This window comes from Barbus barbus (assembly GCF_936440315.1).
Source record: "Barbus barbus genome assembly, chromosome: 11".
Classification (NCBI taxonomy): Eukaryota; Metazoa; Chordata; class Actinopteri; order Cypriniformes; family Cyprinidae; genus Barbus; species Barbus barbus.
The window spans coordinates 2,724,893-2,752,037 of record NC_136739.1 but is presented as its reverse complement, the minus strand read 5'-3'; the positions used below and the strand labels follow the sequence as shown (position 1 = coordinate 2,752,037).

Below are 27,145 nucleotides of genomic sequence, written 5' to 3'. Positions count from 1 at the left end.
TCTCTCTGTTCCACATCCCAAATTATATGTGCATAAATTTCTCTCATGTCATAATCCTGGGAGCAGAAAGCTTGCAGCTGGGCCAGGCTGGGCTCATCTCGTCTGGCCTTCTCTGGCAGTTTGGAGGCCACACAGATTAAGCGACTGATCCCACTTCCACTTTCATTTAAATTACCATTAGCCAAACAAAAAAAGGGGCCGGTGTCGGCAGCAGGCCAGGCTGATTGGAATTCCAGTGAGGCGCACCACCTGTCGATACGATGATTTCCTGATTCATGAATGCATTCTGGGAGCTGCAGCGCTTTAGCTAATGATTGTGGGTGTAGGAGATGTTTGGAGAAGGGTGGGGTCGACCAAAGTGAGGATGGAGGTATGCAGAGAAGGAAAGGAGGGAGATAAAGAGAGAGAGAGATGGTGCTTCTGATTGATGGAGAAACGAGTCCCAGGATTGAGCTCTCATCCATCATTCCCCATGGAGGCGCATGTTTAAAAAGTCATTTTCATTAGAGGAGAGAGAGTGTTTACAATTTCACACACACACTCACATACATGCTCAGTCTTATAAAGATCCACCTTTGGCACTTCAAATATTATTAACGTTTTGCTTTGTCTTCCCAGAATGTCTTTTGGAAATGCTCCAGTGGTCTCTATTGACCCACCAGCTTTGATTAGCACAGAAACAAATGAGCGAGTCTTTCATAAAGTGCTGATGCTAGAATTAAGTTTCCTAATACCAGTGCTTGCTAGGCAGCAAAAGATAGATTTAAAGTTCAAATTTAGGTTAATGTCTTTTGTTTTTGCACAAATTACAAATAAATGCAAAAAAGAAATGTGGTATGCAAACAGTATGATGATGACAGTTATATTTTGAATGGCAAACAATATTTGAATAAAAGTTCAAGAAATATTCCAGGTTCAGATGTTAAGCTCAATCAACAGCATTTGTGGCAAAATGTTGATTAACAAGACAATTTTTCAATGGTTTAGCCACAAAACATAAAATACATATGTAAAATCACGCACTTATAGTATCAGTGTAATATTATATACATTTTTACAGCTGAGTCCAGTGTTTTTATAAGTATAACCTGAAAGAACATTTAAATCCTCCTAAAAAATCGACTTTATTTAAGTCTGTTTTTGTGGCAATAACATTATGCCACAAATGCTGACAGTTTTGATTAATGTATAAGTATATTGCTTCAATGAGAGATTTTCAAACTTAAAGGGATAGTTCATCCCAAAATAAAAATTCTGTCATTTCAAACCCGGAAGACCTCCGTTTGTCTTCGGAACACAAATTAAGATATTTTTGATGAAATCAGAGAGCTCTCTGAGCCTCCGTAGACAACAATGCAACTGAAATGTTCCCAGACCCAGATTTTGCCCAGAATTACGTAGTCAGCGTTGTTTACGTTCATTGAAAAGCGCACGCATGTGTCTCGTGGTACTCTCCAAAATGGCGGAAGACCGAAATTCTGGGAGAAGAATTGTTAAATAAATTATTTTCGTTTTCTTCGCGCACAAAACGTATTCTCGTTGCTTAGCAAAATTGAATTTGAGCCACTGATGTCACATGGACTGCTTTACTGATGTCCTTACTATGCTTCTGGGAGCATTTCAGTTGCATTGTAAGACGAAGGTCTTACAGGTTTACAACGACATGAGGGTGAGTGATAATGACAGAATTTTAATTTTGGGGTGAACTGTCCCTTTAAATCCTACATTTCTTAATATCAAATTTACAAAAACATCACATTGAAATGATGTAAAAACAAACTTTAAATGGAGTATGTATGTTTAATTTTATTTGAACTAATTGCAAAAATTTGTTTTGATTTTTGGCAAACGCTGTGATAAAGTGTCATTATATGGATATATTTTTCCTCTTTGTGCTGTCTCAGTGAGTGGTGGGGTGGAGTTGGGACCCACGCTAGGCCTGAAGAAGTCCAGTTCTCTAGAGAGTCTTCAGACTGCCATGACAGAGGCCAAGAGGAACGAGCTGCTGCCTTTCCACAGGCCCCGCCCACACATGGTGAGAGGGCGTGGCTGCAACGAGAGCTTCCGGGCAGCAATCGACAAATCATACGATGGCCCGCCAGAGGATGATGACGGTGAGCACACCCACAATGCAGCAGCAACACAGTCACAGGATTTAAAGGTGCAATGTGTCTTTTCTGTAATAAAAAAAAAAACAAATTAAATGATTACAAATAGATAAGTCATGGCCCCTTTTAAGAAATTGGTAGTTGCTATATTCCACATATCACGTTGTTCCCCATAGACTCCCACAAGCCTACATCAGTATTTGTGGTGATTGTGGATGTGTGTGAGTGAAGTCAGTGACTGCTGAGGGAGAGTAATTGAGAGTAAAGTGTTTGGCTTTGTCCCTGTCATGTGCTTCCTCTTCCCACACACCAGCCTAATTGGCCCTTCCGTGAGACGACAGACTACAGACATGTGGCGAAAGAAGGAGAGTGTGTGAGAGAGGAGAGGGGTTGTTCATTATGGTCAGTGCGAACAGATAGAGCACAGCTGAAGACTTAAGATCCCGTCTCATGCACACACACACACACACACACACACACACACACACACACACACACACACACATCCCGAAGCAGTATCTAACTTCCCTATTCGTGGAGACCAAGATAAAACCGGAGCTCGTCGTTGTAAGATTTTCTTTGAAATTTTAAACTGAGATGTGGTTCAATAGTGCAACTCAGGATGACCAAGTGATGAGTTCGTAGCTTCAAAACAAACACAAATGATCAAGTTATTTATTCATTTGCTCATCGACGTGTGATTACATCTGCTGTTTACCTTGACGTGGAGATGCCACACACTTACGTGTGTGCACCGTGATCTTCTGGTCAAGAAAACAGCGGCAGCTTATTACTAATTACTGAGGACAGTAATTAGGCACACAGCGTTCCTCTCACTTCTCATTACCGTCCCTGTTGTGGGATGATATTCTGCCTGAGTTCAGAGAAAAGAGTTTAAACATCACATTCTAACAAGCCATTCTGTGTGTGTGTGTGTGTGTGTGTGTGTGTGTGTGTGTAGGGGGAGAGAGAAAGATGATACACTTTAAATAAGTTTGTTTATCAGTCTATTTATGCATACTCTTGTGAAAGAGCAGCATACATTTAAAAAGAGTATTATTGAGGTAAAATATATACTTTTAAATAAAAAAAAAAACTGAATGTAGTACCCACTTAAGTTGGACTTGAGTACAACTTTATCTGTTATTTTATTATTGCTTATATTGTCTTTTAAGTAGGCTTAAAGGGTATTGTTAAATGTACTGACAAGCATTCATGGTAAATTAAATTATACTGTAATGTAATTTAAAAATATTTGCAATTAAAATGAATGATTTAATGTAATATCAAATATCACTACAGTTAAAATTATAATAAAATACTTTACTTTTAGTAAACACAATAAATTAAGAGCTCTTTAAAACATTATGATAATATTTTATATAATACATATGTATTTATTAAACTTAAAATGTTTAATTTGACCTTTTTCCGCCAAAACTGCACTTAAGTGTGTTAAGAAATCATGAAAGTCATGCATTGTTGCATTTTGTTTTGTTATTTAGAGGTTCCCCCTCCATTTTGTAGCATTTGAAATAAACTTCAATGCACATTCAATTCAATTAAGCACATTTTTTTACTAGGGTATGTCACACTTAAATATTTCCATCTTTTTTCTTTTTTTTTTTTTTGTCCTTGCACCCTTATATGATAATGCTGGAGCTGGTTTTAACAGCTTAGATTAGAATATTTATGGTGGAGTTTGTTTGTTTGACATTCAGTGTCGCTTTTGAATGGCATGAAGCATTGGCTTATTACAGGAACAAATCTCCCTGGAGCAACCTGGGGTTAAGTGCTCAAGGGCACAATGGTGATCCTCTCAGTCAGACATCCACTGACAGCCCACAGTACGGTCCGATGTATAGATGACTGAAAATTGCCAGTTACACTCTGATTGGCTGCTACAACTTCAGGAGCCAAAGTAATTAGATCAGTCTGCTAGAAAATGTTGTGCTGTTTAAATTTTCAGTTTTGAGGAAGGTTTATAGGATCAGATATTTAGAAAATATTTCAAATGGATAATGTGATCAGAATCAAACATTCAGCTTTTGTTTTATATCAGTGTTTTAAACACAGTTGAGTATGACAATCTTGAAAAAAATTATTAAATTAACACGATTAAATTAGGCCTAAATATATAGATCGAACCTGTAACTTCCAGTTGCAAGCCTTGAGCCTTAACCACTATACCACCACCCCAAGGAGAAAATTAAGAGGATGCGGTCTTCTCACATGAAGAAGAAACCAAATAAATATCAAAGGCCATACATCAGTGAGGATGATAAACAGAGAGGCATTTAAGGAAGGGATTTATTTCCCTTTGAAATGGTTTCCATTTTTCTGCTTTGAGCTCACAGCAGTGTCATTATAGCTTTATGATGTAAGGCTTTCAGAGCATAGGTACTGCTCTCTTAAGTCCTCAAGCCCTGCTCTTTTAAAGCGTTTTCATATTGAGACGTGAGCATGATGAGAAATATCTCCCCTTTTTTCTTTATGCTTTCTCACCATTTTTTCCCCCCCGGCATTCAGCATTGTGTTCAGGGATTGATATTTACAATAAGCCTTTGTGCTGGTCCGAACAAAAGCGTTTTCTAATGCATATTAGAGAAGAGGGAGCTGGAGCAGGCCTTTGAGGTTCCTCTGTGTCTGAATAATAGGGTGGCTGTACAGTTATGATAGGGCAATATTTGGCTGAGATACAACTATTTGAAAATCTGGAATCTGAGGGTGCAAAAAAAATCGAAATATTGAGAAAATCACCTTTAAAGTTGTCCAAATTAAGTTCTTAGCAATGCATATGACTAATCAAAAATTAAGTTTTGATATATTTACAGTAATAAATTTACAAAATATCTTCATGGAACATGATCTTTACTTAATATCCTAATGATTTCTGTCATAAAAAAAATCTAGAATTTTGACCCATACAATGTATTTTTGGCTATTGCTACAAATATACCCCAGCGACTTGAGATTGGTTTTGTGGACCAGGGTCACATGTATTTTTTTCTTATTTAACCATAATCATGATATTGTAACTGTCGTGTCTTGCTCACTTTTCCATGAACAGCCGCGCATAAATCATAACTGGGACTAATGAAATTCAATAATAACGGCAATCGTATTTAACAATAAAGGCTCATATTTGAATGTTCTTTTATTTATGATGAATTATAAGCATGTGTATGATGTGATTTAGCCTATGCATATTTGTTTGACAGTGATCACGAGAAGCTTGGCCAAGTTTTTTATTGTTTACAGAAAGGCGCGTTCTCATATTTTTTTCTGTTATCATGTTGCTCTGCGTGTCTATTTTTTTTTTTTTTCAAAGCACCAACTTGCCTAATGTTGGTTTGATTGCTTGTGTTGCATGAGAAAATAAATAATGTTGCCTGCCTGATCATGTTGTAGAATAATGCAGGTTCAGTTCAGGTCGCGACTTGCGGTCTTTGTCAAATGGTTCTGGTCTGGTACAGAAATAAATGAGTGCTGCTGTCAGATGTCGGGTGTTCTGTTAAGTACTGCTGGTGCACGTTTACCAAACAGGACCCGTGCAGGACTCTGCTTTAAACTGCTTTGCGTCTCTCCGTCAGATAACCCCATGTGCGTGATGCGCCATTTACAGGTATTTCCCTAAACTGTCACACAGCTCACATATTTTTCCGCCAAGGGGTGAGAACGTAATGATGACGAAAACTATTATTTTTGTTAATTGTTGTTTCATTTCAGTTAGTTTTTCAATAACTGTTGTTAGTTTCTTTTCGTTTTAGTTTTTCAAATATTTTGACATTTTTATTTTATTTCAGTTTACGAAATAGTTTTTTCATCAGTCGTTTTCGTCTTGGGTTTAGTTTTGTCATGTTAACAGCTCATGAAAGTAATTTGTTCACAATCTGGAGTACACTAATTGTGTGTTTGGATTCACTAACAAGCTCTGCTCATAAAAGTCAATCGTTTAGAAGTCAGACATTTGTATCAGTGGAAGATGTCATGTACTAGAACCGGTAACTGAATGCCAATTGGTCAATAAACCGGGTTTGCAAATTAAAAGATTTAGTAGTTCCAGCTTATGTCAGTTACACCAACAGCTTTGTCAATAGCCTTTGAGAAATATTGGCGAAAAGTAGTTTTCACAATTCTGTGTACCATTTGCCATTGCATGTCTATATATTGGTCACCCTCCTTTCTACACATCAATATCGGCTATTGAAAACCATATTGGTCGACCACTACTTGCAGACTTTCGGTTATAAACCCAGATCTCTCTTGTCTCGTCCCTCACTCATTTCTTTCTTTTCTCTTGTCATATTTTGGCCTGTAAGATACAACTAGCCATCAATAAATCGCAGTGTACAGAGCTGTCGGGACCTTCCCCTGAGCTACAAGCGGAGGGTTAGTAAGATGGCCGCTGTGAGGCTTATGAAAGACTGATGCTTTTTCGCACGTCTCCTCATCTCTCTTTTAACACACTCTCTGAGGCGGCCTGGTAAACGTACATCTGCTCCCAGCACCGCCGCTACCATCCAACAAACCTCAGAGCGCAGACACATAATGCAGCCACAATTGATCGCCCCCCACACACACACACACAGTGCCCCACAGTGGATAGCCAGTAACAGATGGTTATGTCAGCAGGTTCCTCAGTTACCCAAACCTCTTTTTTTTTCACTTTTTCTATCCTTATCTGTCCTCGTCCTCTTCCTCCCCCTCTCTCTATCCAGTTATCTGCATCCCTTCTTTCTGTTTCCTTCTGATTATGATAATGTAAGCAACTATTTGATGCTCCAGGGCAGATTAGCTGAAAAATAAATATCTGAGAAGAGATCTTTTATATCCCACGATTCGAACTGAGAGCGAGGCCATACAAGGACTGGGCGGTTTTGAAGGTAAATACTGTGTGAATATAGACATCTGTGAAACCAGTTGAGGTTTTGCTATGCTATTTATGCTGTAGTAGATATATTTGTGCAGTTTATCTAAACACAAGAAGAAATGTGCAATGTATATAATTTTAGTTATGCTAGACCACTGTATATTCATCATATTTTATGTGTGCTTGTTGTATTGGAACAGATGAGGGATCGGACCAGAGCTCTGGACGAGATACTCCAGCCAGCGGCTCCTCCAGACAAGGTGCGGGAGACAATGAGGAGAACAAGAAAGACAAGAAGAAGGCCAAGGGCAGGAAGAGAGACAAGTTGAAAAGCAAAGGAAAGGAAAAAGAGAAAAAGAAATCAGAGGAGGGTGGTGATGAGCTGGATAAGAAGACCAAGAAGAAAGGATTCGGGTTGCTGAGGCAAGACCCCAGTTCTTTGTGTTTGTGTTTCCTTTTGTCCGTCCCTCTCCTATTCTTTCTTTGTAGTTTTGTTTAAAATTTTACCTAATTTGTTTGTCTCTCTTAAAGGGACAGTTCACTCAAAAAATAGTTTTCTCACCCTTTTGTTTTTCCAAACCCGTATGACTTTCTTCTATGGTACATAAAAGATGTTGTTTTGAAATGTGTTCTGTTCACTCTTTTTTTCATGCAAATACAATGAATTGAGACAGAAGCTTTTAAGCTTCAAAAAGACACAAAAGCACAAAAACAATCTCATGAAAGATTTGACTGGCACACTATATTTTAAAGTCATTCGATATTTTATTGTGGTAAATAGACCAAAATGTTGTTATTCACTCATTATCTTTCCAGTGAGCTGTTTGGTGAACGAACACTGCAATTTTATAAATCAGATTAACGGATTCATTCAAGAGATCAAACCTAAAAGAGCTAATTATTCAAGAATCTGATATTTCTACTTCTGTCATGGGCTCTAATAAAAGCTAGGATAAATATCAGTAAATAACAACTTTCTATATTTTAAAGTGCCCCTATTATGGGTTATGAAAGGTTATTTGTTTGGTTTTGGGAGTCCCCAACAACAGGTTGACATGCATGCAAGGTCAAAAAACTCCCAAACTATTCGCTCAATGATTAATTTTTCCAAACCCATCTTTTGCATGACGCTAATCTGCAGTGATTGGTCCAATTGGTCGATTTCATTTAAAGCAGTTTGTGATTGTGAGCATTGCTGATTTGTGTACAGCCGTTACCTGGGAATGATTCATTTTGATGTCAACATGAAACAGCTTAAGATTAGTTTTAAAAATGACTTGTTCAATGATTCAGAGTCAACTCTTTCTTTTGAGAGGCAATAACTTTATGTAGCAGAGGCCAGGGGTAAGTGCTGTGCAGGCAAAACCTAGGGGCCGTGGCCTTTAGCCTCCTCGTTAGAGTGCCCGCCTCCCATGCCGGAGACCGCGCTCAGAGTGGGGCGAGTAGGACTGCAACATTGGTGCCGTGACCCGGATGGGAGTGAGGTTTAGGGGGGTGAGTGTAGCAGAGGCCAGCGAGTAAGTGCTGATCTCAAGAGAAGCGGGGCGAGTAGGACTGCAACATTTATACACGGTGCACTTTCAGATTTAAAACTTTGCAGGATGTTCTCAATCACTTCGAGCTGTGTTACACACTGCATGGTAATTTTCAAAAATCCATAATAGGGGCTCTTTAAATAACATTTATTTTATGGTGTTTTGGGTCTTGTTTGAAACTTGAAAACTCCAGTCCCTGTTCAATGTAATTTCATTCTAAGAGTGATTATTGTGCATTCCACTGAAGAAAGAAGCCAGGTTTGGAACGGTGTGAGGGTGAGCAAATGATTTTCATTTTCATATGAAGGCTGGTTTGATTAACACATTCTCCCACACATGTGAAGGTCAGGATGGATGACTGTTGATTTGGCGCACATGCTAAACTGCGGCGATGGGTCGCTGGTCGGTCACATGTCGTGCGACGGAATTTTGGCCCGAGCTGCTGTTGAGACGCTCAGTTGGCTCATGCTCACGGTTGAAAGTGTTTCGGCCTGCTTGCGTGTGCGTAACTGACTTCGACTGCTGGTAAACAGAGCAGACAGCCTCAGCTCCATATGGCACGCCGTCTCTGCGTCACGGCGCTCAATCTACCCTGTCTTCACACCGCGCCAGTGCCAGGCCTAATTTGCATCATGGTGGGCACCTGTGCCAACCCCTGCCCATCTGCCCGTCGATCCTCCGGCCGGCCGGCCGGCACTGGCTCCGACACCAGCAAGGCCAGGCGGCTCCATCACAGTGGAGGACGACCCGCATGAGTGATTCTACAAATCAGAGCATGGACGCCCCGGCAGGCTCCACCTAACGGGCAATTAGCTCTATAATTGTTTTAAATTGGATGACTGCCGGGAAAACTGAAAGGCACACCATGCTGTAACAGCAACACGCGGAATATTCCAGCAGAGAGAGAGAAATAGAAACAGCAGAGTGAGGAAAACAGCCGGAGAACTTGATTCAGCTGGCGTCTTTCTCAAGGTGAACCGTTTCGACTCGTCAGGAAATGCAGGCTACGATACGGCTCTTGCTTCTGTTAATCCGACTGGGTCTGACTCGGCCTGATCCCACTGTTTTTCCTCTTCCGTGTGTCTGCCGAGAGTTTGCCAGTGCACCCACTGCGGCCAGCTCTCCTCCCGCGCCCATGCAATCATTCTAATGTGCACCGTTGTTCTGAGGAGATAAGCGTTTATGTGTTGGCTTGTCAGCGGTTGATGGGGTGAGGAATGTAAAGGTTATTGAAAACCACCGTAGTTTTATTTACATTTGGCAGGCAGCGGGATTAGAGATGTGGGTTCGAGAGCCGTGCGGTGACGCTGCTCGCCACGGAATGTGACACATCCTTCGCTCAAAACTGATGTAACTCAGAATCTTTTGCCGTGAGATTGCCCTGTCACCCTGAGCAGGCCAAATATCCAGGGATTAAATGGACTGAAAATGAGAAATTCTCCATAAGCCAACTTTTTGAAGGTCCAGGGAATGTGAACACTCTTGCATTGCTGGGGTAACTGATGAGTCCTTGCTGAACATGACCTTTATTGTAAGATTGTGCGTCTGTGTAAACCCTCCCAAATCCCTTTATTCTTTGGGAATGTCAGTGAGTTAACTTGAAGGCCTGTTCATACATTACCAGTCAAAAGTTTGGAATTAAGATTGATTTATTAATTTATTTTTAATAATTCATTAATTATTAATATAAACAAACAAACAAAAATAAATTAATGCTCACTTTTTTTCAACAAATGGTAAAGATTAAAGAGATTTAGAATGTTGCAAAGAATTTATATTTAGTTTACGCTTGTATTCATCGAAGAATCCTAAAGAAAAATATTACAGTCTCCACTGGAGTAATGGCTGCAGAAAATTAAGGAATAAATTAAATGTGAAAAGACATAACAATAGAAAAGTTATTTTAATTTGTAATATTTCACATTACTGTACAATATAATTTTTTACTGTATTTTGATCACATATTAGCATAATAAGCTTTTTTTTTGGTCACAACGTAATTTTAAAAAGAAACAAAGCATCTCCATTGACTACAGATATTCACGTCCAAACAAATTCCCTTTAAGACAAGTCAGGTTACTCTGTTGATGAACTGGAAAGCACCTTGAGACAGTTGTCTCATTTAAACATTCTCCTGAATCAGCTATGAATGAATTGCTTTCCCAAGAGAATAATCTTCACCAAATGGGCATTTGTGTTGTGGCCTCCTCTTTTTGTGCTGTTTTAGTTGGTTTAACTCTAGGCTGCATAGTTCATTTTGATATTGTGCTTTAAGTGGCCTGCTCTTGATAAATGTCATGGGTTTCTCACCCTTTTTTTTTATTTATTTATTATTTTTTTATTTTTATCCCTTCACATATTCCTCTCAAGGGGCCCCCTTTTTTTCAGGGACTGAAGCATCTCAAGCATTCTGTAGATCGATAGAAAAATATTGACTGCCCTTTTCAATTAGCATTATGTGTATTTGCGATGTCTGACCTCAAAGGTTAAGAGCAGGTGAAGTACAGACTAGCTGAGACGCCCCTTGAGGAACATGACCTCTAACCCCACCGACTGTAAATCTGTGTTTCTAAGTACTTGAAATGTCTCTCATTGAAGAAACGTCTTCATTTAGAGCTTTTAAAGGGATTTAAACCTTTATGTTCTTACAGGAATGTTTGCTGTTAATTTATGAAACTCCGAAATGAACCAAAGACTGTTTGGAATGAATAAAATACGCAATTGTCATTTTTGGCTGAACTGTTCTGTAGGAGAGGCTGAGGGAGGTATTGCAGTCTACATTTACCATCAAATGAAGATTTGTTTGACTGAATGTCAGCCATCTTGTTGTAAAGTGAGCTAGTACGGCTACAGACACCATTCGGGTTCTCTAATACTGAACACAAATCTCTTATTTGAGCTCAGAAACCCTCATTGTCACTGTCTAGATGAAATATTTATTTTCTGTTTCCTCTTCTGTTTTCCATCTCAATGTTATATGTGCCTGTTAATTCTTTAGCTGGCCAGTGCGGATGGTATTTTGTTCTTTGCCTGGCTCAGATTCAGTGTCATTGGCTACTATTTAGTGCCCAGTGGGAGTCACTGGCTAGTGTCCATTGTGCTGATAGTGGCTGTGTTGATCTGGTGGTAGCTGTGTCTGTGGGTCAGAGCAGTGCTGCAAATCTGGGACATTAAGCCAGGATATGGCCCTGCAGCTCAGTGATAAACATATGACAAAAGAGGGAAATCAACCTTTTTATGTCACGCTGTTTCTCAGTCCTTAGCATTCAAAGGCCAGATGTTTACATCTAGCCTTCCTTTCAAACTCTCCTAACAGGTTACTGTGTCATACAATAACACTGTTATTTCCCTCATTCTGTTGTTTTAGCACACCGTTTATTAGGTAGCATATGGTCTCTTAGCCTTATTTTGATGCACTGTAAAAACAAAAAATGGTGTTACATTAAAATCCATCCTACTAATTTGCTCAAATCTGTTTTATACTTTTCTAACAATAGCCTCCGTAATAATACCTAACTAGGGATGTGAGAGACTAGTCTGTATCGGAAATGCTAGTCCTATTTAGTCTTTTTTTTTTTTTTTTTTTTTCTTTGCACATTAATGTTTTGCTTTGTATTTTTACAAAAGCTATATTTAAATTGGCATGTTAAATGTGGGGTAAGTGATTTCTGGAAGCCAATGTTGATATTTGAAAAAACAAACACGCCCTTACACCAAAAGGGTCTCACCCCTATTTTGATAGCTCCGCCCCACACATACGTAGCCTACGCAACCCAGGCAACGATTAGTTTTGTGAAACAAAGCAAAACCAATGTTACATCGTGTCTACACCGGCCGTGAGCGTCGTGAAAAGACATGTGACATCAGTGATGCTGTCTACACTGGATGCTGCGCGGCGCAACAAATCCCCGACAGAAAACTGCTGCCGCGTTCTATTTATGACGTGCTGACACAAATTTCAAGTGATTTTCAACGGTCTCTTTATCGCGTCCAGTGTAGGCAGACTTTAGCTGTTGCGGCGTGCCGCGTCCGGTGCAGACAGTTTTACTAACCTATCGAGAAGAACCAAAGCAACCTCGGCGTCCGATCGCAGGCCTTCTGCTCCTTGAGTTCTCTCCAGCGCTGGAAAGCTGATCTGAACGAGTCCTACTTCTTGCCTTGTCGTTCCGCAGACGTTTTCCTCTTTTGTTTTTTATCCGCCATCTGTCGCCCGGCTCGGCTGTTCACTGAACGTTCTCTCCTCCATATCATGAATAGACACGCCCCTTACTGCTGATTGGCTACAAGTTTATTTTGGTACTCTGCCCCGACTCAGTTTTCTAAAGCGTTTTTGAAAAATTGCATACCCCACCTTTAATGTTACACTTTTAAAAACAAATCATAGTTGCCAGTACATGTAAAGCTTTTTTTGCCATTTTTCCACTTGTCCTGTGTAGCGATTTTCATAGAAAGAAAGGAGAAAAAGAGAAGCCGTGTAAACCATTACTGTGACACTAAGCAACAGTTGCTTGAAATATGCTGACTTGTTAACAAACTTTTGTTTGAGGAATTCTACTATTAAGTGTTTACTTTTTGGCCCTTTTGATGATTTTACCCAGTGCTTCTGTCTACAATGTGAGTTTTTATGCTCACATGTATCGCATGTTTAGACTTCATTGGAATCAGTTGTGAGTTGAGTTCTCTTTGTGTTTCACCATGTACTATGTGTGTGTACAGCACATTGTTTAGTATTGTTAGAGTGAAATGCATGTGTTTGTGAAGTTTAGTGGTAAATTACTAGTGTAGTGTGTTTGTGTGACAAACTGATGATTTAGCTCCACGGGAGAAACGTATAGCTTGTGTGTGTGTGACAGAGAGACGGAGTAGCTCTATGGGAGGGTAAGGTATAGCCTCAGGTGGAGGATGGGACCCATTAGGATGTTTTACATCTTGCAGACAGATGGAGGCCCGTGTGGACTGCCAAATGCCCCTCATTCTGCTGCTGTGATACACACACACACTTAACAACAGATATTACACTGGATAACACACAGTCCTGTGAAACCTACTGCCGCAAATGTAACCGCACACAGTAATAAGCCACAAGGCTGTAAATTACAGTGGTTTTACTGTGCTTTGCATCTCATAGAAACAAGCATGTACTGTATCTACAATTTATAGTGTCTTTGAACCTGGCTCATCCATTCCAAAACTAGAGTTGAAAGTATCTTTATTTTATTTTATTTTTACTCATATGCAGTAATCTTCCTCTATCCTGAAGTCAGATCTGAGCAGTGTCTTTTTGAACCCGGCTCATCCATTCGCAGAGTTAAAAGTATCTGCTTTATTTTATTTTTATTTTATTTCATTTCTACTCATATGCAGTAATCTTCCTCTGTCCTGAAGTTAGATCTGAGCCATTTCTTCTCAGACACTTCAAACGTCCCTCAGTGAAACTACACAGTGTTAAACACTTCCAGACTTCACTTTTATCTCATCAACCCTGCTACTTTTTTATCAGAAATGAAATATTACATAATTAACCTTAATGTGGAGCAATTCAGCAAAATTGCAGTTCCTCAAAGCCTCTTGGCTTCATGTAAAACTGTGACCGAGCATATGACTGTCTCCCATTAGAGGCGAAGGAGGAATGCAGCTTGCTGCTTTACCTTCTAAGGCAAGAGATTAACAGGATATTTTAGGTCAGCCATGTTTAATAAAAAACAAAAAAAACTATTTAAACCAAACTGAGATGGTCGACTGGTCTCCCAGCCTGGCTAGACCAGCTAAAACCACCAAACCACCTTTAAGATTTTTTTTCAGCTGGATACATGTAGGTGACCATAGCAAAGTTTTGGCATCTCTTGGCTGTGAACAAAAATTGAGTTTAACCCAATAGGCATTACTTTTCTTGACCAAAGTAATATTAGTAAACAAATATTTATGTCTGCCAAATTAACAAAACCATTATTGGTGTTGGTGCTGTGTTTTATGCTCAGAAGGCTGCTTCACAAAGCGTGCTGCTGCAGTGTTGCCATGTCCACTTAATATAAGCTTATTTGGGCTTGTTGTCTGTGCTTGGCTCATAAAGTGAGCAACTTTATGGAGTTAATAAAGTGTACCTCTGTGGGTATTTTTCCAATATAAAGCAGGTTTGTTTTGGGATTCTTGTTTGCTCTTATTTGTAACAAGATCTGGCAAACACATCCCTGATGCATGTAATTAAAGCCAAGAACACACTACATGATTGTGAGGCCGATTATGAATGGAATTTATCACTGGCAGCTGAATTTATCGTGCCCAGTTGGACCGGGTCTGTTCCAGTTGGGCTCAGTCGCTGTTTGCAGTCGGCAGAAAAATCACATAGTGTGTGGTGTCTAAAGATTATAATCTTAGAATTCAAGAACCAGTCATTGCCAGTTGTTTTCACAAAGATTTTTTTAAACGTTTAATATTTGCGACTGACACTCGCGATTTGTATGTGGAGATGTTCACAGTCAAACATCATTCAGCATTCATTTTGTAAAAAAAAGAAAAAAAAGAAAAAAAAACTTGATTACAAGAAAAAATTGCATTGTTCTTGTTGTGATTTATTTCTTGTCTGTATTTTAATTCATAAGTTAACACTGCAAATTAAATGTTTTTTTTTTTTTTTTTTTTTGCAGTCGATTGTCAGTGATTTGCTCTCATTTTAAAGAATATCAAGAATTATTTTATTTCGATCTGCAGTCCGATAAAAGTTTTTTTTCTTAACTTTGAACTTCTTAAATTTTATGAAGATTTTTAAATCAACTTAACAAATATGCTAGGCTAATGAATTTTCTTCATAACCAATATAGGAACAACAAATAGCCTATTTCTTCTATTCTTAAAAACTAAGTTTTCATAAAAAAAAAATCATTACAAATCCATATGACGAAATTAAATTATTACATATTAATTATATATAATAGTTTTGTCAAATGGATGAGGAAATTACATTGCCATGAATGTATTAGCCTAAGTAGCCTAATGTTTTATTTCATCCTAACCTCGGGAAAAGTAGCCTACTGTTTTTACTTAGAACCAATTCATTTTTAATCCCTGATTTTAGACATTAAATAATTAACATAGTTGTTTGACTAAACATTTAAAAATAGCACTAGAGATGTTATAATTTAGGGAACTGAAAAGACAAATGCGTTTACTCGAGCAATAATTCCAAAAAGAAAGAGGCATCGGACGTATAATGCAAAACATACTCAAGACACATTGCTATGGCGTTTATTTGGAAAACCAACATAGGAAAGCTAATGTTTTTTGTTATTAAGCACAAACTTAGAAAAGTCAAACCTTAACGTCTCAATAGGGAAAAGCACTGGTGTTTTCCGCAGTGTTGTCTGTGGCGGGGCGGGAAAGAGGGTAGACGCTGCGGTTTTTGTGAATGCTTTGTTTTGGTTCGGCAGAATTTGTCCAATCGTGACCTGCAGTCGTTAAGTGTGTTGTGTAGCAGACTGACTCGGTCATTAGGTTTGTGCTCCTCTCTGACTGTCAAAGACTAGAATCTGCTCCGGGTCGATGGTAACAGTCTTTAAATGTGTTGAGGTCAGTCTTAGAATGTTTCCGCTAGTTGTGTACTGTGTCCCCAGCTTAACTAGATGTTCGGTTTCGTACACACTGCATATAATTTTGGTGAATTAATTTGTAGTTAGTTGTAGAATCCGGTTGCCACTTCTCTAAATCACTGCATATGTAGAAAACAAGACTGATCACTATACAGCGAAGTCACAACTACGTTTTGCTGAACTGTGTAGTTGATTTACAGTATGCATGTGAAAAATAGAGCAGGGATGTGTGTAACTACTAACAATCCCTTAGTAATCTTTAATTTCCCTGCTTTCATTTTAAATAGTCACACACTTTTATCTATTTATATATTGTCAAATTTTTTGAGTGTTTTCGTCACAGTCTGCAGCACTGAGTCATATTCATGTTTTACTGTTGTCTTTCAAAGGCACTGTTACACCAGGACGATGCTCAGTGAGGTTGACAGGTACATGGTGTTAAACGGTGCTTAATCGTGTATGTGTGTGTGAGCACTGGTGTGTGACCTGTAGTGAGTGTGCTAATGGCCTCTAAAAGCTTATGAAACAAGTGTCAGAGTCACAGATGGTGTAACTTACCTCATCCCTCCCTCACAGACCTGCTGATGGAGCGACAGCCCCCCTTGTTCCTCGTCTCGCTCTCTCAATTAACACATTTCCTAATGTATTTCCTGCTGTGTGTTTGTATGTTTGATCAAGTCAACAACCAAGTCTGATGCTCATCAGCAAAAACCTGCACAGCCTTTGGATAGGAAGTGACATCACTGCACCCCACACAGCAGGGCAGAAGCAGAGACACGTGGCAGAAGCCTATTTGGACACTTTACGTTAGTCACACTTAAAAATATATGAATGTCAGTTCATTATAAAAATATATATATATCAGAAGAACTGGCATTTATTTAAAAAAAATTATTCAAGCATAACATTTCACAAAATTATATTTGTTAGGTTTTAAATGACGATGAAAAATAGTGACATTTTATTTGTCAAACGTTGTAGATGTTCATAAGTAATGTGATTAAACTACACCTGTTTATGCCTGATTTCAGATGCCACTTGTTTTGATATTTTTTTTTAATCAATGAAATTACATTTTAAGTGCCGCTTAAGTGTCCAAAAACCTTTAAATGTGAGAAACATTGTCTGTCTTTCTTTATCAGATGCAGGGCGTCTACAATTTAGATCAAGGGCCGGCCTCCCTCTCCTAAATCCCAATTTGAATCCCTACTAGGAGTATAAAATGGCTCATGTCAGTCTTCAATGGCGACAGCTGCCCACACTGGCGCCCAGCTCACCTTTACGAGTGCTGTGATCTGGAGATAGGTTTATTTCTGTGAAAGGGTACGGTCGTCTCAGTCTTCGGTTCACCATGGTAACGGTATCACAGGGAGGTTCATGCGTGCGGTTCGAGTGGAGGTATACAGTAGCTAACTGGCCGCCGCTGTTCTCCCCTCCATCTACATATGAATCACTAAAAGGCCTCTTTAATGGAAGTTCAATCATCTCCCCTTTGATTCCCAAGATGCAATGTTCTGATTAAGATGATTGGATGAATGGAAAATGGCATGAATATGTGATTGGGTCTTTGTGTCCCACTGCTGAATGGGTATTTTCTTTATCATTGTCTTTTTTTTTTTTTTCTTCGTCTGTAGCACCTCTGTGCTAAGGCTCTTGTTCCGACTTATTCTTTTTTTTCAATACAGGCCTGTTCTTGCCTTTGATTACATTAAAGAGTGGAGATGTGGCAGGCTTACATAGACCAGGCTCTGAAAGGTAGCAATCAGCACGAGAATATGGTAGATTTGAGCGGAAATTAATGAGAGCTGCAAGAACAGTGCTTTTCTTTTCTTTCTGGAAGTCGTTTAATAATCTCATACAGCATGTGCAGAGGGTTGTATAGAATATATTATTTTGTTTACTGGCTGGTGACAAGTGATTCTCCTTCTGACCCAATGTCTGTGTTTACAGGAAGCAGACTGTTCTGATTTTGTGTGTCATGAAAAACAGGATTTTCCTTCCTTTCTGCCCTTTTGGAATAAGAGTTCACATTTATTATTCAGATTACATTAATCACATGTCATTAATTCACTAACGAATATACAATTGCCGTCATAACTGATCCATTGATCAGTATTTCATTCAGATCTGTTGATTTCAGGGTAAATACAATATTGTATAGTTATGAAAAAGATCAGGGCCAGTGAGATGATTTTTTTAAAAATAAATTAATATTATCCAGCATGCACACATTAGGCACACTTGTTCACACTTGGCATCTTTTTTTGAAGCTGCCAGTGTGTGTTTTACATTACAATCCTATGGAGTAAACCGAATTTTCAAAAAAGTCCTGTGCGTTTTTTTAAACGCCACCACCAGCATCTTTTCTGCAGCTCAGAGCGTCTTTTCAAGTTGAAAAAAGTTAAACTTTTCTGAAAAAAACACCCTACGTCAAGCGCCTTTTTGATAGCTGACCAATGACAAGCGAGCAGTAAGACCTGTCATTTCCATAACAACAAGAACGGCAAGAAAAAATGGAGAAGGTGCCGCAAACCGTGCATCATCCAACCGGAGCTCCTGGACTAAATTGTTGTAAGCGCCAAACTGTTTCCTTCCCCCTTCCCCGTATAATGTTGTGCACCCACAAACATCATTGTGAACCAACATTCTCCTCCTCGTTAACGTCAAGAGCCAACTTCCTGTTTCTCGACATTTCTGCTCCACATAGCACTATAGGCTACTGTTGCAGCTGTTGTTATAGCAACAAAAGACGCCCTCAGCTGCTATTTGTAACCAAAACGCTGCCAACTTAATTTTTAGTTTTTTTTTACTAAAAAGCGCCCTTGTCAACTTTTTCTTGTCAAGTGTGAATTTAATCAAGATAGATCAAATGTGACGGCAATAACATTAATGACATTACAAAAGATTTATATTTCAAATAAATGGTGTTCTTTTGAAATTTATATTCACCAGAGAAATAAAATTGCATCTTGGTTTCCAAAGAGTTCAAGCAACACAAGAAATGTTTCTTGGGCACCGAACCTGCATATTAAAATGATTTCTGAAGAATCATGTGACAAAGACTGTAATGGTGCTGAAAATTCAGCTTTGCCATCACATAAATAAACTGCATTTTAAAATACATTTAAATAGAAAACAGGTACTTTAAATTGAACTAATATTTCACAATATTTCAGTTTTTACTGTATTTTAGATCAAATAAATGCAGCTTTCAAAAACTAAAACAATTCTTACTGACCCCAAACATTTTAATGGTACTGTACATTGGTGTTAATGCATCAGAATTGTACAAATACTGTAATCATGCACACACGCACAGACATTAGCAGTCTCAGACATGTACCACAGACAGAGGCTCAGTCCCTTAGTTTGGTCTGAGAGAGGATTTGATTAGACTCGTGTGACTGTAGAGCCTCAGATCTTAGCTTTCTATTGCACAAACCTTTCCTCTAAAGATACAAACTGTGAGTCCAATTTTTCAGCAAATGTCAATTTTGACACAAAGTAGCTTTTTGTGGTTTGGTACAGGATCAATATTGACTCCATGGACATCAAGAACAGAAAAGTTCTTCTGAAAATATCTGTGCCAGTGTTTTTTTTTTTTTTTTCTTCTCTCTCTAAATGTAGTCACAGGCTAATTTGCACCTTTCCAAGTGAGAAATTCTCTGAAGTCCATCTTCTCAACAACTCATTTTCAACAGGAGGTTGAATATTCCCATAATGCTCCTCAAGTAATCAGAAACATACGAGCACCTGTCGTTTCCTGTTATGTTATGTGTATATGAGGTCAGTTGTCTGTGCTAGCTCGGAGAGAGTCTGTACTTGCAGCCTGGATGGTGCCGGTCAAACCCTCTTTAGTCGACTAAATGAAAGAGTTGTGTAGCACCACAGATGTCTGAAGTATTTCCATTATTCTACTGTATAAATAAAGAGATACTGTACAGAGCACATGACCTCACAGTGTCCTAATGGCCAAGATATGTGAATAAGAGTAGAATCTCAATCCATATCTGAACACTTTTTTTAATTAAACTGGTTTATCACTGAAAATGATGTGTATTTTAATTCAGAGTAAGCATTAATCTGTTTTTTTATTAAACAAACCCCACATTTTTCATGTTTAAATGACAGACAGGAAGAAACGTTATGGCCGCAGATGGTTTTGCATGTGTAGGGGTCAATAGTTTTCATATGGGCTGATGATTAGTTAATCTGTGAATTTGTTAGGTTTAGCTGTGACAGTGTAACTACTCAACAAGACATAATGGAAGAACCATTAGATCTATGGAGGTCAGGTACCTCATGTGGCTCTGCCTAATAGAGTTCTTAAATCAAAAAGTTTGAGAGCAAAAGCTCTTGCGAAACGATCATAATCTAGTATCCTAATTTAATTTCATCATGTTTTTGTGCTTCATTTCTGTAATGCATTTTTTGGTGATTTATGAAGCAGATCGCCATTAAGACAATATAGAGAATGTTGTAAATATTTCACAAATCCCAAATGTAGCGAACCCTCTTTTAGCATGTATTGTTGCCTTTTTGGGGTTATTTCCAGTCTCTGCGGACTCGCAGGATTTCTTTGCTCAGTTTAATGGCTGTGGAAAGTGGGGTGATTATAGCTGAGGATGACGGTGTAATTTGAGCCATTATGGTGCTCTGTGGATACTACTAACGATGTACACCGTGAGTGCTAATGAACATGACAGATTACTGTTGCTCCATGTGTATGATTAGACCTCATGGGTTTTACATCCACCTACGGTCCAGATTCAGGCTATAGCATTTGCCATATGCTCAAATTCATGGAGTTCATGGAGGAGTTCTGGAACATTTTATGAAGCCTTGCAATCTAAAGCACTTTTTCACCATCACTGAGTTGTTGGTTTGTGTTACAGTTTTTTTTTTCTATTGTTATTATTATTATTTTATTTATTTTTTTGTCTCAGCCATAGTGAGATAAATTGAAGATGCCAACCTCAATATGGACAGTGAAATAATTTCTTATTAAAGTTGATTTGGCATGTCAATCAAATGTTGGGGGTACAATACAATCGACAGGAAATGGAAGTTCTCATATGAATATTTAGAGATAGAGAAAGACTGATATTAAAATTCTGGCCAATACAGATAAGCCAATAATTAATTTCATCCTTTAAATGGCTGATGTTAAAATTATATTCGGTTTTGTCTAAATACATTACATTTAAAACACTAAATCATTTTACTTTAACATACTATACCATAAGTAAATGTAGACATTAAAACATTTAATGCACCGTATGAAAAGTGGATGTGCTAAAGATTGCATTTGATAGTTATTGTTAGTGTTTTAAAGATTAACTTTTATTGAGCATTAGATGATAGTGTAGCAATCTAAATGAAAGATATGAGAAACATGCATTCGCCAATTAAATATCAAATATCGATATCAAGTATTTCAATATCAACCAGTATCCAATATGGTTTTTAAGTAATGACCCCTGAGGTTCTGCATAACAGACTGTGCTCAATAATTTGAGGGGTGTGATGGAGCTCCTGGATTGATGGTCTGAGGAAAATGTCTCCAGCTGAAGCCAAACTTCTCCACTTTGGTTTTGTCTGTACACTCAAAAACAGACAAGAGTGAGGCTAGTCACTGGAGAAAGTATCCTCAGTCACAAATGAAGCACACTGGGAGAAGTTCTTCTGAAGTTCTGAGGACTTGTGTTGACCAAGAGCAGAAGCCAGAGATCTGAGCAGGGGGGAGACGTTCTGCTCGGCAGTCTGTTCCATTGTTCATCCAGCCCTGCTTCCTGCCACCCCCTGTACGGATGCAGGCAAGTGTTTTCATCTCCTCCCTTCTGTCCTCCCTCTGTCTCTCTTCCATACCATGAGCAGATTGTCTCCGATCAACTCTACGGTACAAGTCTGATGGCTAGAGCCGAACAGCAGTGCCTTTTTAATGTGCGCTAACATTGCCAGCCTCTGACATCCATTTTAATGTGCAGTTGTCCTCTACGACGTTCAGGAGAGACACCATAGAGTCTCTGTACATAATTAGCAGGATTCTTGGTTGACGAGGTGCGATGAAGCATCGTTGACATGATGAAAGCCGATAATGTATTCGTGCGACATGGATGGTGCTATTGCGGTGGGAGGTTTGGCGTCAAAAAGACAGGCAGTCGTGCCGAAGACAGCTGGTGCAGATGTATCTGGGATGTCACCACATGGCCACGTTCACGCCTCGGGAAAACAAACCGGCCTTTGGGGTTTTGGCCAACGATTCTTGACTCCCACGACTTCTGTAATTCAATCCGTCAGTAGCCTCAGACCGCAAGGTCGTCTTGTTGGAGCTAGAAGGTCATATATGCATGCCCTTAGTTTCATACGTCCGTCAGCTGTAGCGCTCAAGCACCTGTCAGAAAACAAAACGGGTCTGAGAGCCATTAGAGGTTAGACAAAGCCAAAAATGGTGGAGTCTACTAAAAGGTGAATAGATGAAAGGGGCAGTTATGTTCCATTGGAGGAAAAGGCACCCAACGCAATTACACCCTGAATGGCCATCATCAGGCAAAGAGGTATTGATTGGCTTCCTCCACCATTACTCACCCCAGATGCTCAAAGCACATCTCACCCTAGATCTCTCTCGCAAAAAAGGTTAAGCACTTCTTTTGCAAAGGAAGTGGGACTGGGAGGACAGAGTGAAAGAAAGGGAAGGAGAAAGGTGCTCAGAATATAGACCTTCAACTTCCATGTGTTTCTAATCACGTCAAGAGCTGTGTTCCCTGCAATCAATCTTCGGGATGAGTGATCTCTCACACTTCCTCTTGTTGTAGTGGAGAGTTTAGAAAGCCATGGATCAGATCTGGCTTTGAGGGTTCTCTGCGCCATGTCCGTGTGGTTTAAGAGTGACGGCCCCTGCCTTTGATCTGTCCAGATGAGGGTGCACTTACTTGTCCCGCCACAGATCAACACAGGAAATTGACATCAATAATTCTGTTTCATCCCCTGGAAGGATATAGGACAATAAAAAAGCCCATACCTTCACGTCAGACCAATGGAAAGAACGCCGAGTAGAAGAATGCTCTTAAATATAGATGTTATAGTCATGATTTTGAGGGACCTTGTTTATGAAAGACAAGCAAAGCGATTTTATTTAATGTGTTGGATTGAATTTACATATGATTTATCTAAGAATTGTTTACATATAAATTCAGTATGCTTGTGTTTTTTTAGGCCCATTTAACTGTGGTGCTTAAACTGGAAATGCCGGTTCGAATCTGGCTCGTGTTGTATCTGCATAATGAATATGGTAAGGCAGTAAGGAGAGATAATTAAAGTGGAGACTGCTTTGCTCTGGTCTGCAGGTGTCCTGAAAAACAGCTCCTGTTCACCATCACTCACAAGAAATCAAAACAATCAATGCTTAAAGGGACGGTTCAGCCAAAAATGTAAATTAACGTTATTTACCTTGTCGTTCCGAACCTGTATGACTTTACGTGAAAATCTGATTACATTAAAAGCATATTGTGACCACAAAAGCACATTAAAATCAGCAGTGTTTATATTTATTGACACTAAGCCTGTCGCTGTGTTGTTCTCGTAAACTAAAACTATTAAACCCCTTTTATAATCAAAATAAAATTTAAATAAGCTCAAATTTAAATATAAGATGAGAAACTTTATAGAAACAAAAATAGAAATGTTGCCATGGCAGCCACCTGAAATGCAGTAGTTTGAATTGCTAAAACTTCAATTTCACCGGTTTGCAACAATGTGAAGGTAAGTAAATAATAACTTTGAATTGTGCATTTTTTGGGTGAACTATTCTATAACTGTTGGTCCTCTCTAAAATCCGATATTATTATGCTTTACCCCGTTAGCGTAGCTTTCTTGGCCATAGATCACGTTGAAACATTTCCAACAGTGATTATCTCTTTCACTGTAGTACTGGATTTAATCAGTGTCTGGGAAAGTGGCCTTTAGAGTTTTACCCTGCAGCATTTTGAGCTTTTTCATGTTTCTCTTGCTGTCTTTGTCTTTCCTTTTTGGATTGATGTGAACTGCTGCTCACCCCACATACCATCATATTCAGATAACACACAGATGGGCCCTGTGGGTCCCTTTTTATCAGCACATTGAAGCTCTGTGAGTGTGTATGAGGTCATTGTGTTTGTCTGCATGTGTACGCTGTTTGGATGTGTACGATTTTCAGTTTCTGCAGATGTTTTAATTTTAACCCCTTCCTCTTCACGCTTCATTTGAAGTGCTTTTCCATTCATCTGGGTTTCCTTTAAATAAGCCTTGCTGTATGTTTGTGGTGTCTGAGAATGTGTGTGTGGCGGTACGTAATGGTCAGAGTGAGAATCTGTTAAAGCACCTTTTTCACTCATCCCGTCTCTTCAGAAGAAAAGATTAAATCCCAGTCTTTTCTTTTCCCGCAGCCCTCAGGGAAACGTTATCCGGAGAGGATACAGATTTGCCTACAGCTCTCTGAGAGAGAAAGAGAGAGAGTCTTAGCAAAGCAGAAAACCAGAAGGAGAGTGAATTAATGGGCAAACGTGAGAGAAAGACACTATATTTTTACTTTACAAGCAGGTAGTTTAATTAGACATGGAGGAAATGAATGTTTGGCACATGCAGGGAGAGAGAGAGAGCCGTGATGTATTTCTTGGTAATGATCAGCACAGTTTGGCTTCTCCGCAGGCCTTCACCCCCTGTAGAGTTTACTGACGCGTGATGAATTTAACACTGTGGAACAATCAGCGGCTCTTGACTTCACTGTTAGGCAATTTTACACTCAATTTTGATAAACTATCAGTGTGCTAAATCACTTTAACGATGCTACAATTGTCGTAGATTGTTAGGATAATATTTAGCGTCACGTTTCAATGTCTCTGCCATTTCCAGAGCGCTGAAAGACGTTCCCAGAATGCACTGTTAAAAAAAGTGAACTTTTTAAGGTGTATACTCTTAGTGTATCAACATGTTATCTTAAACCTCAAAAATCACGTAAAATACAAATGGCGACAAAGTCTAATATCGGTCTTTAAAATAATTTTTAAATATTTGTTTGTTTTTTTTTCATCTTCGTGTTAGAAGAATAAAGTAATTTCTTTTGTATTTTTAAAATTCTGTAGTGTTTGATGTTCAAGGATGCTGTAAAGCCGGGCGCACACTGTGCGTTTTTTTTTTTATTTATTTATTTTTTAATTCCTTTTAGGATTGTATTTGTCAGACTATACGAACATGATGATCATGTCGTGCTGTGGGATCTCAGTTATTAATGTCAGACTCTACGACAGTCAAGATTTGTTAAAAATGGGTGCGCACAAGAAAACTTTCGTAGTTTTACATTATCAACCCACACACGTTAAGTGACTGCGAGTTGCATTGCATTGTGTTTAAGAAGAATAATGTAAGCAGCACTACACACCCACATGAAAACAGCGACGCAACTGGTGTTTATCAGAGCAAAGGCAACATATCAGATGAATTCTGGGAGCGCCAGAGATTATGGCGTATAGAAGAAATCTCTAGCATTAATTATGATCATGGCTTGTCTTGAAAAACAAAGACAGTTTGATGTTCATCGTAGGAGAAGTCACACTGCAGGACTGTGCGCCAAATCTTCTGACACTGCCAGAATTTCGCCGGAGGTAAAATTTGATCACAACGGCCATTAATCGGCTGTCTGTGAACATGTCAAAGACTACAGCTTTTAGCCTAGGATTATTGGAATCATTTAGGATTTTCAAAATTTGTCTCAGACGGCCAAATCGTGCCAAAATTGCAATGTGAGCCAGGCTTAAATTGATCAAAAACTACAATAAATACGTCTTTGGTATGTTTTATACAAATAAATGCAGTTCTTTTTAACTCCGTATTCATCCGAGAACCCTAAAACTGTAGCAGCACAACTGTCTTCAACACTAATAATAATAAGAACTGTTTCTTGAGCAGCAAATCAGAATATTAGAATGATTTCTGAAGGATCATTTAACACTGAAGACTGGAGTTATGATGCTGGCTCATTGGAAATATGTGCCTCTAAATAAAGTGAAAAAAAAAGTACCTATACATATGAATCGTTGCAGTTTCCAGTTGAAATAAACGCTAGAGGCAGTAAAACTCTGAAACCTTTATTCCTTTTCACACAAAGTATGATTTGCAGGTCCACACTTTCAATTAATAAAGCCTAATTTTCACACAATTACTTGAGGAATATCATGTTATGAATTCAAAACAATTTTAACATGCTGTGACATTTGAAAACCGATACTTTTGAGCATTAGCATCACACATCCATCTTCGTATGTATTGGTTTTTATATTCAGTAGGTTCCACAAAACAGTTCAAACCTGTATATAAGGAAGCTCAAGTGGCATGGTTGCATCAACAAATCCGTTTTTAGACCAGTTTTGCATTTGTTAACATTATCGGGTGGGTTTGGTGTAGGGGATATTTCGAACACGATAGAGCATTAACTTTTAGCAACACTCCCCAGATACTTGAATCATGAACCTCTGCAATACGTGCCTGAAGCAAAGTAATAAAAACACAGCAATACGTGCCTATATCAACGTAACCAAAACGTGCCAGGGTCATGAATTGAACCTGCGTTTTAGCACGTTTCACTTTGAAACTGCCTCGAAACATGCGGTAAGGCATGTAATAACGGCACGTATTTCCAATGAGCCTGGGTTGAAACAAATTTAGCTTTACCATCATAGGAATAAATTACATTTTAAAATATGTATTGTAATGTATTTACATAATCAGAATTGTTTTAAATATTACTTCATATGTGTCAGTACATTTGTTTAATTGGGGAATTTACAAACTGCATGAATTAAATTTTAAAGATTAGAATTAGTGGGAAAAAATCCATACAGTATTTTCCAGTGTGACTTCATAATTGTTAGTAGTAATTTGGAAAGCCTCATCTGTCTTTCTCTTGTCCTGTAACCACTCCCCCTCTAAGTGCTGTGCCTGGTTAACTGACAGGCTGTGTTTGAAGCATCTCTGAACAGCTGAAGCTAGTGGCAGGGTCTCTTATGACAGCCT

At 38.8% G+C, this 27,145-nt stretch overlaps 1 protein-coding gene across 1 annotated transcript in view; it reads left to right on the top strand.

Annotated features, from left to right (window-relative positions):
- LOC306877001 (partitioning defective 3 homolog B-like) overlaps positions 1–27,145 on the top strand; it is a 298,887-nt gene that overhangs the window by 183,340 nt on the left and 88,402 nt on the right. Inside the window, exons 17-18 of the mRNA XM_079428505.1 lie at positions 1,905–2,114; positions 7,182–7,404. Coding sequence (XP_079284631.1) covers positions 1,905–2,114; positions 7,182–7,404 — 433 coding nt within the window. The remainder of the gene's footprint in view (positions 1–1,904; positions 2,115–7,181; positions 7,405–27,145) is intronic.